The sequence below is a fragment of the Mustela putorius genome, unplaced genomic scaffold (genome assembly GCF_011764305.1).
Source record: "Mustela putorius furo isolate JIRA1106 unplaced genomic scaffold, ASM1176430v1.1 tig00003853_pilon_pilon_pilon, whole genome shotgun sequence".
Taxonomy (NCBI): Eukaryota; Metazoa; Chordata; class Mammalia; order Carnivora; family Mustelidae; genus Mustela; species Mustela putorius.
This window is the reverse complement of record NW_025422005.1, coordinates 85,252,260-85,269,531: the sequence shown is the minus strand read 5'-3', so window position 1 is coordinate 85,269,531 and position 17,272 is coordinate 85,252,260. Positions and strand designations below refer to the sequence as shown.

The 17,272-nt window shown below is 41.7% G+C and overlaps 1 protein-coding gene across 4 annotated transcripts in view; it reads right to left on the bottom strand.

Moving 5' to 3' along the window:
- Window positions 1-17,272, bottom strand: part of CDC14A (cell division cycle 14A) — a 174,130-nt gene that overhangs the window by 58,135 nt on the left and 98,723 nt on the right. For all 4 annotated transcript variants that reach the window (XR_006601838.1, XR_006601837.1, XR_006601836.1 and 1 more), the window contains exons 8-10: window positions 17,021-17,108; window positions 8,910-9,140; window positions 200-338 (exon numbers count right to left, since the gene is read on the bottom strand). Coding sequence is in view for 1 of the 4 variants with exons in the window: in XM_004775179.3 (XP_004775236.1) it covers window positions 200-338; window positions 8,910-9,140; window positions 17,021-17,108 (458 nt within the window). In the remaining 3 variants the exon portion in view is untranslated. The remainder of the gene's footprint in view (window positions 1-199; window positions 339-8,909; window positions 9,141-17,020; window positions 17,109-17,272) is intronic.

Genomic DNA, 17,272 nt, shown 5'->3' with positions numbered 1-17,272 from the left:
CCTGATCTGAGAGATAAAAAAGGTACAAAGTTAGAATGCATTAGCTGTCAAATCAACAATATTCCATTAGAGGCACAGACATCTCACACAGTGCAGTCATTTTATAAGCACAGGCTTGACCTAGTCCACAACCAGGACGACACAAGGTAGAAATGATCAGAACAAGGACATAATATGATAATGGAGGCCATATACTTACTCTTCCAGGAAGTGCTGCTGGGGTCCTATAATGGAGCCTGGCCGGCAAATTCTGATCCAAGCAATTATTTCAGCATGTGTAAACCTGTAATGTTTCATGACATAACAGGCTATCAACGTCCCTGTTCTTCCAAGACCAGCTGCAAAAAAAAAAAAAAAAAAAAAAAAAAAAAAAGGAAACAGATCAAGAAAGACAAAATATAGCAAAGGCACTCATAAAAACACCAAAATCAAACCCTGCCCCAAAACTGCAATGATTTTGTCTAACACAAGTGTTTTAAACCCAAACAATAATTCAATGCTTTTTTTACATGATGTGGAGTTAAGAGATAATTCTAACACAAAAAATCTTCTAAAAATAGATCATACAATTCAAATAAGACTATATAAGAACATATCAGAGCAAGGGTCTTGAAAAAACGATCAAGTTCGACCCCTGGGGGCCTTTGGGAATGCCTGTCATTGTGGATGTTGTTAAGACAATGCGGGCCCCATAACAAGCATTTGCAGAATATCACCTGTCAGGTGTCTCCACCCTCCCCATCCCAAACCCCAGCCCAAGCTGAGATGAATCTACAGTTCACAGTTTGTATGATCTGAGTCAGCCATGTAACTGATCGTATTATCATGACCCATGTTAGAGCTTGTTTAAATGGTTAGTTTCTTTTTAACTCATCATAGAATAAGGAATCACAGGATCAAAGTTGGAAGATGCCACAGATGTCATCAAGCCTCACCGACTCCCTAGTCCACAGCTATTTCAATACTACCTCACTCCATCAGAGCCCAGGATTTCATGATTGCCTCAGTCGGTAGATATGGATGGAGCACTTGAGACCTGCCAGGAAACATGCTAGGAGCTAGAGGGCACAGTGACAAATAAAAGAGAGAGGGTCACTGCCCTCGGGAGAGCGCACAGACCGCTGAGGAAGAACAAAGAGAACAGAAGTGCTCAAATCTCACTTCCCCGGGGTTCCTGCATTTTCTAAGAACTTTGGTGTTAGCTTATGTTCTTTACGTTGAATGTACTCTCTGTTACATAACATTATGTAATACGGCTAGAAATGACTTTCCAAAAATGACTTTCAATGAAATACTGGTTATTGTGAACTCTGATTTATTTCTTCAAAGTATTTTTACCAATTGATGTATGTCCTTCCCTCTCTCCAAAGAAATAAAAGTGATAGGACCTGATTTGCATTTTAGCCGAACTTAAAAAAAAAAAAAATACACACTGGCTTCCTCCTTTTGCAAAAATACTCAAAAACTTTATCAAGCCACAGGTTCTTGATAGTGGTGGTTGTTCCTATACCAGAACAATGAAGGCCCAAAGACAGCAACCAACTGACTCATAGAACAAGGGAGTACAGAATCCAGGACTAACATGCCCCCACAGTCCTGATTCTCCTCCCAGAATTCCTTCCACTCTTGTCTCACATCCTGTCATTCATTTTACAGGTACTGACTGAGACCCACTGTGTACAAGGTATCATAAAAGATCTGGAAACAGAACTATGAAGATAAGCAGGATGCCTGCCCTCAGGCATTTACAAACAGCTCATTTACAAACATTTTCTAAATCTTTCCATATCTGGCTTCTTGGAGTTAAATTCAGTACTGTAAGTTCTACAGTACACAGTTATTTTTCCACTACTTAAAATCTGTTTGTATCATATATACCTTTCCTTTTTTTTTTTTTTTTTTTTTTTTTTTTAGTTTTTATTTATTTATTTGTCAGAGAGAGGGGGAGTGCAAGTACAAGCAGGGGAGCAGCAGGCAGGGGGAGAAGCAGGCTCCCCCTTGAGCAAGGAGCCTGATGCAGGCCTCAATCCCAGGACTCTGGGATCATGATCTGAGCCAAAAGCAAACACTTAACCAACTGCGCCACCCAAGCGTCTCTGCACTTTTTCTTATAGAAGAATAAAGTAGCTCTGGGTTGCCTGGGTGGCTCTGACAGTTGAGCATCTGGCTTTTGGCTTCAGCTCCGGTCACCATCTCATGGGTCATGAGATTGAGCCCCACGTCGGGCTCTGCGCTCAAGGGGGAGTCTGCTTGAAGATTATCTCCTTCTGCCCCTCTGCTCATTCATACTTGCTCTCTCTCTCTCTCTCTCTCAAATAAATAAATTTTTGAAGAAGAAAAGAAAAAGAGAGTAGCTCTTTCTTTATTTTTAAACATTAACTTCAGCCGTTCAAATTCTTATTCAAGATGCCCAGGATAGGGTTCTGCTCCAAGGACACGGATATAAGCAAGTACTGGATATAGTTTTTTACTACAATGAGTATCCCACCAGTTGCAGAATATTAAGCAAGAAAAAATAACAAAGAAAAGAAGTTTGAACTGAAACTGGGCTCTCAGAGAAAGGAAGGAGGTATTGGGGGAGCTGCTGGTGTCTTCAAAGAAGGTGTCGTTGCTGACATGGGCTTTAGCAGACTAAAGAATAGGAAGGTCACAGAATATTTTCAGCAAAGGGTGTGATAAATGAAAGCCTGGCTGAAGAACGTGTCAGTGTGTGTCAGAGGGCAGAATAAGATCGGATGTGTGGAGAAGACCAGGAAAAAGAGCACCTTTGAGTCAAATGGAAGAGCCCAGGTTTAGGTGAATAGGTCCCTAGCCATAGGCCAAAGGACCACTGAGTTATCATTAGGAGTCTCCAACGCCAGGTCCACTGTGCTCTGAGCACTGATTAAGTCCCATCTCCTGGGTATGTGCATTATTACTCCTTAGATATACACAGATGATGCTTTCATGAACAAAATTCAACTATTTTAAAAGTATTACAGAATTCCTGATATGATCAATAGCTAATAAACATACAACTGCTATCATGTAAAAAACAAGTATTTTTTCCTTTAACCAATGGAAAGGGCAAAATAAAGTTGCATATCTTTGGGGGCAAGAAAGTGCTGTGATAAAAGCAGCACATGGACAATGCTGGAAAATACAGAGCAGGGAGCCGGGAAGCAGCTGGAGGCTGGGGCAGGAGGGTGCACAGAGGGGCCGGAGGGGGCAAAGATGGGGCTGGACTGACCATGGCGGTAAAAAGGAGGGGCTGAGTTAGAAAGACATGTGGACTGGGTCACAGAGAAAATCAAAGATAACTGCTATATCTGGCCTGGAAAAGTGATCCAAGGTCACTTTCATCCATGAAAACATTTAGTTAGAAAAGGAAATGAAAAGTAGACAGCTTTGTTTTTAATATGCTTAAGAACCTTTCTCCCCAGAGGAGGAGCCCTTTTGTCCGTTTTGCTGGTCAAATAATAAAGAGCATCTTCTCTGGTTCTCCAGTAGTTGGAAATACACAGGTGTCTCAGCAAATCTAAGTTACCATCAAGTTGCCTAATGGTGTGATATGCACCATTAATTAGTTCAGTTCCACCTAAGTAAGAAAAAATTAAACTATGACATGTTACCAATTTTCAGATGCATTCTAGTTCCATCAATTTAAAAGTGTGAAATCAGTGTTTCTCAATCTTTTTTTCTTGATTGCCTCCTCCAAGAGCCTCTTTTAAGACATTTTTCCTGATGGTCTCCCATGAAATGTTACTGCCATAGTAAACTGCGTATCTCTATGTACTGTATGTAAATCTGTGTTTTACAAAGAAAAAGAATGGTTCCTCCTCACAACCCACCTCTGGGGGGGGGGGGGATTCTCCATCTTTGAGGCAACAATACCAGGTTGAAAGTACACATTAAAATCCAAATGAGCAGCACCTGGCAGGCTCAGTTGGAGGAACATGCGACTGTTTGATGTCGGGATTGTGAGTTCCGAGCCCCACATTAGGCACAGAGACTACTTAAAAATAAAATCTTTATTTTAAAAATGCAAATGAAAATATAAGCTCATGTTTACAGATGCTTGACATTCCCTTCCCATTTAGCCTTTTTAAAAATTATATTTTTAATGTTTTATTAGATGGGGGTGTGCATGTGTGTGCATGTGTGTAGCCTGTTACCATTTGAAGTACCTTTGGTCCCAGACCAAATGTCAACATTCTTTAAAAAAGAGTAATTTGTGGTCTCAGTGGGGATCTTGCTTTAATATTAGAGTGAAGAGTAATTTAATTTGCCTTTCTGCTTCTGTCCAGAGCAGATACTCTCTGCATCTGCCAAATTCTCAAGTCTCAGACATTTGACAAGACTACAGGTAACTGTGTGGATAAAATACAGCAAGACAGCCTGCTGTAGGAACCTGCATAGAAACCAACGTGCAGGGACTTTCTAGTGTCCCTCCTTGGAGCCACCAAGGTGGGTGTCTGTCTGGAGAGGAAATGGTCTTTCTGGAGGCAGCCATACCTTCTCCTGCTCCCCGCCCTGTGCAAAGAAGGGGCTGTCCCATTCCCTCAGTTAGGCTCCCAGTCACACACACTCACAACCAAAAAAGGTGGTGCAGAAAATTTTCAAATTTCTCTGAAACTGAGGTTGCTTCCCCCTTTTAAAAAGAGTCTATAATTTAGATCTATAAAAAGAATGTACTTAGCACTCAATAGTTCGGAGCTCTTACCACAATTCAACAGAATAGGAACATTTCACCAAGTTTCTATAAAAACTTTAACAAATTTCTTAAAGCATTCATAATTAAAGGCTCCCTGACACAGCAAGACAAGACATTGAAAAGTACTCTATTTATACCAAGTTAAATGTTGATTCCCTTATAGTTCCCGGCATTTTCTGCAATCCTACAGAATATCAACAATCACATACCAGAACATCACAGTGTTCCCATTTTTTAAAATTAGTATTTGTGCTAGAAATTTTCAAAAAATTAATAGCCATCCCTTTTATCAACCAGAAAGTGAACTATAGATACCAATTCTTCAGTAAGATTTCACACGTTCCCCGCAAATCAATTTCTAGTCCGTCTCTCTATCTAGCACTCTATGTAGAGGCACAACATCTTCATTCCCTTTCCAGCACCTACAGAAGTTCGTGTGACATAGGCTAAGATTCTCTCTCCCTCCTCCTTGTACTTCAGTTAAAATGCTCAGTGATGCTTCAATTCCCAGAAAATTAAACTGACTTAATTAGGGCAGATGTCAAAATAATTAACAGGCCTCTAGTAGATAAGTATGCTATTAAAAGCAATACAGCTGTAATTAAACTGAAGGTGTAATTTTTATAAAGGAGTCCTACATGTGTGTACAAGTGGAAGCAAATGAAATAACGTTATGCAAAAGATGTCACCACATGTGAATGTGACCTTCCCATAGAAGAGCTCACCTCAATACTAACAGTTCTGATTTTAAATAAAAATCATATGATCTCCCTGATATGAGGAAGTGGTGATGCAACATGGGGGCTTAAGTGGGTAAAAGAAGAATCAATGAAACAAGATGGAATTGGGAGGGAGACAAACCATAAGTGACTCTTAATCTCACAAAACAAACTGAGGGTTGCTGGGGGGAGGGGGTTTGGGAGAAGGGGGTGGGATTATGGACATTGGGGAGGGTATATGCTTTGGTGAGTGCTGTGAAGTGTGTAAACCTGGTGATTCACAGACCTGTACCCCTGGGGATAAAAATATATGTTTATAAAAAATAAAAAATTAAAAAAAATATATATATATATAAACCTCTGCAGTATAAAATACACACACATACAACTCATATGCCCATACTATATTTTTTTAAATGTTAACATTCACAAATCTAAGATATAAAACAGAGAATACCTATAATAAGAATTTTAAACATCATAGAGTTTCATTCTTATAATTTCAGTTAGGTGAAAAATGCTGTCAAGAGAGATACGGATACCCAAAAGAAAATGAAAACATTCATTCAAAAAGATACATGCAGGGGCGCCTGGGTGGCTCAGTGGGTTAAAGCCTCTGCCTTCAGCTCAGGTCATGATCCTAGGGTCCTGGGATCAAGCCCCGCATTGGGCTCTCTGCTCAGCGGGGAGCCTGCTTCCTCCTCTCTCTCTGCCTGCCTCTCTGCCTACTTGTGATCTCTGTCTGTCAAATAAATAAATAAAATCTTAAAAAAAAAAAATTTACATGCACCCCTGTTTATTGCAGCAATATTTACAAGAGCCAGACATGGAAGCAACCTAAGTGTCCATTGACAGATAAATGAGTAAGGAAGTATATATGTATATACATAGATAGATAGATAGATAGATATGTATATATGTATGTATGTGTATGTGTATGTGTATAGATATAGATATAGATGTATAGATAACATAATATTACTCAGCCATAAAAAAGAAAGAGACTTTGCCATTTGTGGCAACATGGATGGACCTAGAGGTTATTATGCTAAGTGAAATATGTTGGAAAGATAAATAACATACAATTTCACTTATATGTGGAATCGAAAAAAAAAGAAAGAAAAAGCAGAAACAGACCCATAAATACAGAGAACAAACTGGTGGTTGCCAGAGTGGAGGGGAATGAAGGGAGGGACAAAACGGGTGAAGGGGAGTGGGAGGTACAGCCCTCCAGTTATGGAATGAATAAATCACAGGAATAAAAGGCACAGCAGAGAGAATAGAGTCAATGGTATTATAATAGCATTTTATGGGGACAGATGGGAGCTGTGCTTGTGGTGAACAAAGAATAATGTATAAACTTGTCTGATCGCTGTGTTGTATACTTGAAACTCATATAACATTGTGAATCAACTATACTCAGTTAAAAAGAGAAAGATACTGGGGCACCTGGGTGGCTCAGTGGGTTAAGCCTCTGCCTTCGGCTCAGGTCATGATCTCAGGGTCCTGGAATGGAGCCCCGCATCGGGCTCTCTTCTTAGCAAGGAGCCTGCTTCCCTTCCTCTCTCTCTGCCTGCCTTTCTGGCTACTTGTGATCTCTATCTGTCAAATAAACAAACAAAATCTTTAAAAAAAGAGAGAGAGAGAGAGATACTGAGTTGTAATGACAGTCTTGCATTTCTTCTTCCCCGAATTTGTCGATCCAACATGTGGCACGCAGATAAGCTCTGACTTGGTAATCATAAAATCAATTGACTGGGAAATAAGGTCAAATTAATTGGAGGAAAAATACGAACTTTTGTGACACAAAAACAAACTTTGAAAAAGAGCACACGAACATCTCCTACGGAACTTTGGTAGCTGTTACGGTCCCACTAGCTCTCAAGGTCCACCGTTATTTGAAATGTGCGAAATGCAGGCTTTTTCTCCGGCCTGGGCCATCTTTAACAAAACGAGCTGGAAAGGCAAAGTCAGAGTGTAGATGGACCCCAGCGAGGACGGGCCAGCTCACCACCACCCCACCTCGACCTGATTAGAACTGAAAACCCTCTCCGATGAGCAAATAAGACACCTTCCTAGCCCGACCCCCCACGTGGACCCCATCGGAGAGATAGGATGCCCTGCGCGTCAGGGCCCCATCCTGCCAAGAAACGGGAAGAGAAGGGGTGGCCGCGGCTCCGCGGGTGTGGACAGAGCCTTCATCCGACTCCGGGCCATGTGCAGCTCGGCGCCATCTCCCCGGGTCTCAGGCGAAACGCGGCTTCCCGGTGCCGCTCACATGTCAGCCAAGTACCGCCGCCTACTCAAATCTTAAACATAGAAACAAAGGCCTACAAAATGGTATTTTAATTTCTGTCAGAACCAAAGCCATGCTTGTCTGAATAAGTCAGTTACAGCAGCACTAGGCACTTGAAAAGAACAGTACAATCCCCAACACCTACTAGACAATTAGCATAAACTCCACAGAAACCCGTCTTCGGACTCAAAATCGTGAGAGCAGCGCCACCCCGTGGCAGGACTAGATGCTGCGTGTGAGGAACTAGTCTCCATATCCCCAAGTGGCCAGATAGGGCTCTGGTCACTCCAAAGACCCCAGTAGAAGACCTTGCACGTTGCTGGAAAATCTAAAATGTAATTTGATCCTCCTCAGAGTCTAACAATCAGGCTTAGAGAAAATGTTATTTCACATTTTCTGAGTAGCCAACACGAGGTTGCCAGATAAAATGCAGAATGTATATTCCGTGACATACTGGAAACATCCTAAAAAAGTATTGGTGCATTTACCAAAAATTCAAATTTAACGAGGCATCCTGTATTTTTATTTGCTGAGTCTGGCAACCTTAGGGCTCCCGTCATCTGAAAGACCCCTGCCCCAGAAAGCACCCACCCCTAAGAGAGCAGATTCGTTTATATAACCTAGTCTTTACATAACCAAGTTCACTCAAAGAAACAGTTAACACATGTGCAGCGAGCAAGCTCGCCAGCAAGACGCTGCCATCCATCCGCTAGCAATGGCAGGGAAGACACTCTGGTCCCTTATGCAAAAGACCGGTAAGGTAAGCACGGAGTAGAGGACAAAATGGGGGGTCCAGACAGCTGGGTTGTACAAGGAGAACATTAAATATCACAAGGGTGGAGGAGAGTAGAAAGGAGGTCGGCAGTTCTGGGGGGGGGAGGGGTACCCACTAACAACCCTTGCCTCTTGACACCCGTTCAAGGCATTCCTGCCGGCCCGCGGACGGGCGTGTGGTGGTTGCCCGGCGTCCGCGAGCAGCCGCTGGATAAGGCAAGGCTAGGACAAGCCAGACCTCCACCGATTATTCACATCCAAGCAAACCTTGCCCCAGAAAGGGGTTATTTAAATGGGTTGGTGTTCCAGTTTTCTCAAACAAAAAGCCTTGTGTTGTTTTCCCAAAGACACTGACTGGTTTGGTTTCGCACGACTGGCTGCTGACGGCCCCCTGGCGTTCCGGGGAGGCCGCGGGGGCCGCACGCACCTTTGCAGTGAACCGCGATCGCCCCGTCCGTGTTCTCGCAGATGTTCAGGAACCTCCGCACGATGTTGTCGCTGGGCGTGCTGCCGTCTATGAAGAAGAGGTCGTAGTGCTCGAAGCCCGCGTCCGTGAAGCGCTTCGCCTCATAAATCTTTTTGTTCAGCCTCACGACTGCCGTCACGTTATGCTTTTTGAAATAAGGAAAGTAGGCTTCAGGGGCGTGAAGAGGATAGCCTGAAGGGAAAACGGAGCTGTGAGCAAAAGGCATGCGTTCCGCCTGACACACCCGGGAACACCACAAACGCTTCACGATCAAGTGTATGAATCTCACCAGGGCTCAGGAGGAACGGGCCTTTCCTGAGAGTAAGAGCTGGAAGCACAGTCCTAAAGCCATAGTCTGAAGAGCTGTAAACACACACACATACACACACACACACATACACACACACACACACACACACACTCACCCCACAGAAGGGTTTGAAAAAAAAACCTCTGAGTATTGGAAATCGCTCATGAAAATCTGAAACCTCGACCCAGAGGATTCAAGTCCTGGGGACATACACTCCTCCCAAGCCAAAACAAAGACATTCCGGGGACACTCAAAGGTCAGAGGTGCCCAGGAGGCTGCTGGTATGATTCTTTGTGCCTTTTCTTCCACTTGACAAATACTTGTCAACTACAGTCAAAGACTTTTGCCAGGTAATTCGTTTAGATGTACAGTACAATCCCCCACAAAAGACATGAACAATTACTGAGCACCTACCATGTATAAGTCACCATTGTATATCTTTTCCTATAATTCTCAGAACAGCCTGTTAAAGTAAGAATGGTAAACCCCATTTAACAGATGGAGAAACTAAACAAATTGAGTAATTTTTTTGTAGACATTCTCACTTGGGGCGGGATGGGGGGGGCACGGGAGGTCAGCCCCTAAACCACCTTCTGCTTCCAGTGGATCCATCCTTGTGTGAGTATTCCCCGGAGCTACAGAGTCCGCTGGGTTACAGACCTGTGACCTAGACTTGGCCAGTCAACTGAGGTGACTGCCGGGGTGGGGTGGGGGTAGGGGGTTGCTCTGGCCACTGCAGACCTGGCCAACAGCCCCAGGGATTCACAGGGGACTAATTTCTCAGCACCCCGATGGCCGTATCTGTAACGTATGCAGGGTTCACTGACTCAGGGCATACTGGGTGAGACAGTCTCATTCAGTACCCATTCATGATGGTGGCCCCCGAGTGTATAGGCGGCAGTAGCCCAGAAAGTTAACCAGCAATTTCCGCACTGTGCCCTTGGCCGTATTTCCTACTGCCTCAGACTCTGCATATGCTGGTTATTTCCTATTTTCTCTCATCAGCAAGCCAACCCTCCCATGCTGGAGCCGGGGTCTGCAGAGGACCTTTGTGGCTGGCTCGCATTATCAGTTCAACACACAGGAGGCCCAAAGCACGAATGGAGTGACCAGAGGTCAGAAGAAGGAGAAGGGGCTTCTGGGTGGGGGCCAGCAAGGCCTCAGCCACAGGTGACAGGAGCACCCAGAGCTTCTGGCTCAGCATGGCACTCCCAGCACCAATCTGCCCCACAGCTACCTGGTCTCCGCTCCTTAGTCCCCAGATGCACAGACTAGTTGGGTAGTTGGGTGGCATTCCCTTCAGGGCTCCCAATACCAGTCGGGCTCCCCTTCCAAGCCCCCTGATTCTGGTGACCTCACTTTCTACCTTTCTAAAGGCAGGAGGAGCTCTTTCCTCCATAATATTCTGGATTCTTCAGTGTTGCCCTTTTCCTTTTTAGCCTCCTCTGTAACAAACCCCTTGTATTAAATTCCCTCTGTTTGAAATGGTGTGGTTTCTATTTCCTTGCCTGGACCCTGCTGAGACATTATCTCCCTTGGATCCTGTTCCTTTTCTGGGCCTCATTCTCTAGTCTTCCCCTGTGGGCTGTGAGATCCCCAGCATCATTCCAATCAATGCCATTTTGGTTTATTTTACCAGAGTTGGTTCTGCTGCCTGCAACCAGGAGCCCTAACTGGTATACTTGGCCAAGGTCACACAATGGATGGAGACAGAATTGGAAGGCAGATCAAACTACTCCATGGCCCAGATACACAATTCTCATGGGCCATGCTGCTTCTAGGCAAATAGGTAATACAGCGCTTATTTTCAATCTTCTGTGTAGAAACAATAACTTACACACACACACATTTAGAGAAAATGGATGCAGTTTTCTACTTGGAAAAAACAAGTCTGTTCTCCTCCTTAACTCAAATTATTTTCCAGCTGAAGATTTACAGCCTACAGGAGAAAAGAGCTGTGGTTGGTGATGTAGGAAACAAAGGCAAAAAGGAAATGTAGATAAAATTCAGTTTCCTTATAACCTGCAGCCCACTGACAAATACTTGAGACAGGCCAAGTAAGACATTCCTCCAGGAACTCCCAACTGTCTTAATGCTTTGCCAGAGGAGAAAACAACCTGAGGTAGACAATAGCTAGGCCTCCAGCATCCTATAAGTCTGTAACATACTGAAAATCCTCTTGGAAACTTCCTTTCTCTTTACCTCCCCTAATTCCAAAATATCTGATCAATTGCTCCTCACCATCCCGGGGCAGATCTTTCTGCCCACAGGTCCTGTCCCCAGGTTATAGTAAAAATACCTCTTTGAACTGGAAACATTTCAAGAATTCCTTCTTTGCTGGTGGCTTATGGACCCCACTTCAAACCACATCAGCTGGCATAAGGAAATGAGCTTTTCTATCGTGTAAGAATGGGAAGGAGAGGGCTCATAAACACACAGAAGTCTTCCCCTGGTGTGGCTGATGAGCACTTCTGACCCTAGGTTCCTAGCATACCTGGCACCCTCTGGGATGGCACCTGTCACCAGATGTGCTAATGGTTGGTTTGGTGTCTGTCACCTCTCTTCCTCCACTAAGAGGAGGAGGAAGAAGTTTCTTCTTGTAGATTAATCTCTCTCAGGAATAAATATACCTAAACCAACCATTAAGAGAAACTATGTATTTATCTGGATTAAAAAAACTGGACAGTTATTCAAATATAGCAATAGGACACTGGAATAATAACAATAATGATAATAATCATAACTAACATTTACTAAGCATTACTATATGCCCAGCACTAAATGAAGTGCCTCATATGGATCATCTCATTAAACCTTGCAATTACCCAGTTGCCCAGAAAAGTAAACTAGCCCAGGTACACACAGCTAGTAAGAGATAGAGGCAGCATTTGAGTCCTGGCATTCAGATTCCGGGTCCTGCGCTGGGGCCCATTTCAAGGAAGATCCAATCTGACTCTGTTAGGTCTCCAAACAGTGGAACGTTATATGAACATTAGGGGCTACGCTTCCTACAGTTGGTGAGCAGGTTTATTTAAAATCCTCAAAACTGTTCCAAGTGATTATAACTAATGACGATGACAATATCCTATGACCTCTGGATAACTGTTTGCAGGCATTATCAATGCATTTGGGACTGGTTTTAGGAGCGTGCAGAGCAAGACAGAGCATTCATCAGCCCTTTCCTCCAGTTGGCCACTAGATGGCGCCCTGGCATCAGTAAAGCACCGGCAGAGCCCAAGAGCCGACCAAACAAGGAATTTCAGAGCGGGGTGATTTAAAATTCCTCTCTTCCTTGCCCTTCATTTAAAGTTAGCACCCTGAAGAACAGCAGTCAAATGACTAGTCCACCCAGTCACTGTTAAACGTATAATTCTGCGGAGCCTCGGTGGCTCAATCCGTTAAGCATCTGCCCTCGGCTCAGGCCCTGGGATGGAAATCCCAGGATGGGCTCCCAGCTTAAGGGAGAGTAGGCTTCTGCCACCACCCTTTTGCCCCTCCCCTCCACAACACCCATCTCCCCACAGCTCTTTCTCTCTCTCTCAAATAAATTTAAAAAAAAAAAAATTTTTTTTTAAGCTAAAACTTCAAAGTGGGCAGGTAAATGTAGGAAGCAATCAAATATGTTTACTTAGACTCATTAATGAGAACAATGTAATTAGAATATCTGTTAGTAAGCACCTATTATGTGCCTGACACTGTGCAAGACACTTCATCTAGTATCTCTGATCGTCACTAGATGCCTGGCTTGTGCATCCTATTTCCCCTGTTTGACATACAAGGGGAAAATGATGCTCAGTGAAGTTGCAGAGCTCTGGGAAGTTCATGCAACCAGTAAGGGGCACAGTCAGGTTCCACTGCCCAAGCCCTACACACCTGCTTCTCTAACTATATGACCAAGCTGAACGGGCTTCAGATTGTTGCCAGTCCCTGCCTCAGGCTGTCTTTCTGTGTGTGTGTGTGTGTGTGTGTGTGTGTGTGTGTTTCTTTTTTTCTTTTTAGAGAGGAGAAGGATGTTGCCACCTGAGAGTTTGGGGTATAGTTGGGAAAACTGGAGATCCAAAATGTGTTTCATTCTACTGCTTTATTATTCATGTATCAATTCAAATTTATTAAACCAAAAAAAGTTAGAGCCCTTCTCTTCCCCACCACCAAAACAAGTGGACAAAGATGACTGTAACAAACTCTTATTCTTTGTTGACACAACACACACTTAAGACTCTTACAACATATTCTGCCCCGATTCTAGGATTTTAAGGCTTCTTTGGCTACATCCTAGCAACAGTTATTTGAGTGTTAATTTCTGTAAAATCTACCTTTTCTATTAACAAACCCTAACATGACTTTCAGCCTCCTCAAGAAACACAGTTTCTCAATTAAAAAAAAAAAAAAAAGAAAGAAAGAAAGAAATAACAACAAAAACAGAACAAAACAAAACAAAAAACAAGCATCGAGAATTCACTGTAATTGGATCAAGTCTATTAATTCCATCACAAAATTATTTCAGACCTTTTTTCCCTCAACGTAAGAGGGCACAATAGATGCATAGGTGGAAAAAAAAGATGCCCATAGAGCAGCATCTTAGGTGTTTATTTCTAGATTATATAATTACAGGTGACTTTTTCTCCATATTGCTTAAATTTTCTATAGTGAACATATACTTCCTCTGCAGTAAGATGAAAAAGAACACCCAATTTGGAATCAAAGAAACCTATGTTTGAACCCACATGCTGCCACTTTCTGGTTGTGTAAATCTGGGAAAGCGAGGTAACTCCTCTGATTCTCTACCTTCTCTTCCAAAAAATAACTCCTACCTCCCCTCGAGGGTGGTTCTGATTCTTAGAGAGATGATACATGTGCAAAAGTCTTATCAGTCCCATTCCTGACATATAAGCAAATGTAGCTATAATTATTTCCCAACATTATAATATGCAACCAAAAGGAATTTTTAAAGATTTTTGACAATTAAAAGGCACAATCTTCCAGTTATTAAAAAAAAAAAAAAAAAAAAAACACATGGATGTAATATACAGCCAAAGGAATATAGTTACTAATAATGTAACAACTGTGCATTTTGACAGATGATAACTAGACTGAATGTGGGGACCATGTCCTAATGGAGAAAAATATCCGATCACTATATTGTACACCGAAAACTAATACAATACTGTAGGTCAGCTGCTCTTCCAAAAAAAAAAAAAAGAACTGTCACACAAAATATTCACAGTCTTTTATCTACTGATCTGACTACTTAAGAATTTAGAGGGAAAAGGAGAAATACAAAGAAATGTATGAACATTTGCCAACCATGAAAAGTGAAAAACTGTAAACAGTATAGATCTCATTCAAAAAGTAACAGCATTATGGCACATTACTGAATAATATACAAAGCAGTCATAGAAAAGTATAATGAAAATCAACATTTACTACCATGGAAAGAAGTCTGTGATATGTTAAGTGAAAAAAGCTGATATAAGATAGTAATCATTGGGCGCCTGGGTGGCTCTGCGGGTTAAGTGGCTAACTCTTGATTTTGGCTCAGGTCATGATCTCAGGATCTTAAGATTGAGCCCCGCATGGGGCTGCGTGTACAGCAGGGAGCCTGCCTGAGATTCTCTCTCTCCCTCTTCATCTGCCCCTCCCCTCGTTCACATACACACACACTCTCTCTCTCTCTAAAACAAAATTTTTCTTAAAAAAGTAATCACAATGCTATGCTTATAAAGAAAGAAAGGTTTATTTTTTTAAGTGTGTATGTGTGTGTGTGTGTATTCACTAGAAGAGGAAAAATATGTGTGCACGCAAATACAGAGAAGCAGGTGAAAAGAAAATTAAAACCCCCATAATCCCACCACCAACTCTTAGCCCTAGAAAACTTGGGTAGAATTATAGGTCACCCTTATGTGGTTTTTATTAATTTATCTGCATTTTATTTTTTTAATATAAGCGTGTATTAGCTCCCTAAAAAGGTTTTAAATGATTCTATAAGTTACACTTCTCACCTTCTCTTGAAGAAAATGTCATAAATCACAGGAATCCTAAATGGCAAAATTCTTTCAACTTCATGAAACAAACGCCCACCAACAAAGCCACGACTGAAACTAAACACCTTCTAAGATTTTCTGGGTCTGAGTCAGATCATTTTGCACAGAAGGCCAAAGGTAAATCAAATCAATTCTGTCTTTAAAGACCAAGTGCCAGAAAGCAGTTTCCTTAGGCACTTAACATGTTACTCATGACAACCCAATGTGACAGAGGTTAATCAATGTCTGGAATAAAATAAATTCATTAGCAGACTCATGAATGAGAAGATGTAATTCTGGCTTCAGTACACAGGCCTTCTACTTGGTAGCTTAACTCTCTAGACTTGCATCACCCATCACAGGGAATCCATGATTCAGAGTTCCCTGGAAGATACATTGTAGGCATGAAATAAGCAGCATATCTGTGGGAGCTCAAATAAATCAGTAAATCTGGATGCATGATTCACAATATACAATGGAACTAGATTTTAGAATTAATCCTTAGGAAGATAATGGTGATAAAAGGAGAATAAATCTAAAGTTGGGGTTTCAGATTATGTTCCCTAAAAGACTAATGTCTCAAGTCTATGACCAGATAAAGAGCAACAAAAAAAAAAAAAAAAAAAAAAAGAGGGGGGGGGAAGCTATTATGTTCACAGGTGAAATTTTTAAATTTTATGTACTCTTCCCATAAATTGTTCTTAAACCTTTGGTGCCTATCATTACTTGTCTTCTAGGAATATTGGTAGATTGAAAAAAAATAGAAAATATTAATGGGAAAACTCACATAGCTGATTTTATTTCACTGTTTTGCTTTTTTTGTCTTCCTGAGTATGTATGCCCCTGGCTATACATATAGCAGTGAGTAATTTAATTACTGGGAGCTAGAAAGTTGTTCTCATTGTCATAATGGAAATAAACAGATCGGTATACTGGCAATGTTTAGGAGCTCAGCTCTGGGATGAAGAACCAGTTCCCCTTATTACTCTGGGCAAACTCCCTACTCATAAGCCTCAGTTTCTCCCTCTGAAAAATGGAGATACATGTACCTGTATCTCATAGAGGTGTGTATTAAATGAAACAATGTGTTGCTCAGATAGCAACTAGCGCATAGCAACCGCTCAATAAATGACGCCTATTATCATCACCCTTGTTATTGTTCTACATGATGTTCCCCAAAGAATACCTTAATGTAGCACTCTACCACCAAATAAATCTCAGAACCACTGAGAGAATTCAACAATCTATTTACTAGTTTGACCAGCTTGCTTCTCAGATTGTTCTTTGATAACTGGGTCAGGTAAAGTGCCTATTTATGGCAATTTAAAAATTTTCTAGTTTTATTTATTTATTTATTTTTAGGTGTGTGTGTGTGTTTGTTTGTTTGTTTGTTTAATTTTACTCATGAGAGAGAGAGAGGGAGAGGCAGAGGCAGAGGCAGAAGCAGGGAGCCCGGTGCGGGACATGATCCCAGAATCCTGGGATCATGACCTGAGCTGAAAGCAGACAATTAACCAACTGAGCCACCCAGGTGCCCCCCAAATTTTCTAGTTCTAAAACAGGATTATAAATCCACCTACTAAACTGTAATATTTAACACACTAATTACTACAGCTAAATTTTTTTAATAAATAAATATTCTTTGGGGAATAGTATCAAAAGAAAGGATTATCTGAGGAAATTAAGAAATTGAAGATGAACTGAAATAAATTTTTGGATGGCAAAGTAAAGAACAAACCTACCATTTTCAATTTTGCTTTTTGGATGTGGTCCACTAAATGCTAAAAATTTTCCTGGAACAATCCAGTTGAAGTCACCATTTTCAACTCGCTGGTAGAAATTTGTGAGAAAAGAGAAGAAAAATATTTTATAATTCTTACACAATTTAGGAAACCCTTACAAATAAAACTGTTTTTCATTCTATTAGTACTATTGGACATTCATGAAGGCAACGTTAAACAACTTAAAATAAAAACATGCATCTGATTCTCAAA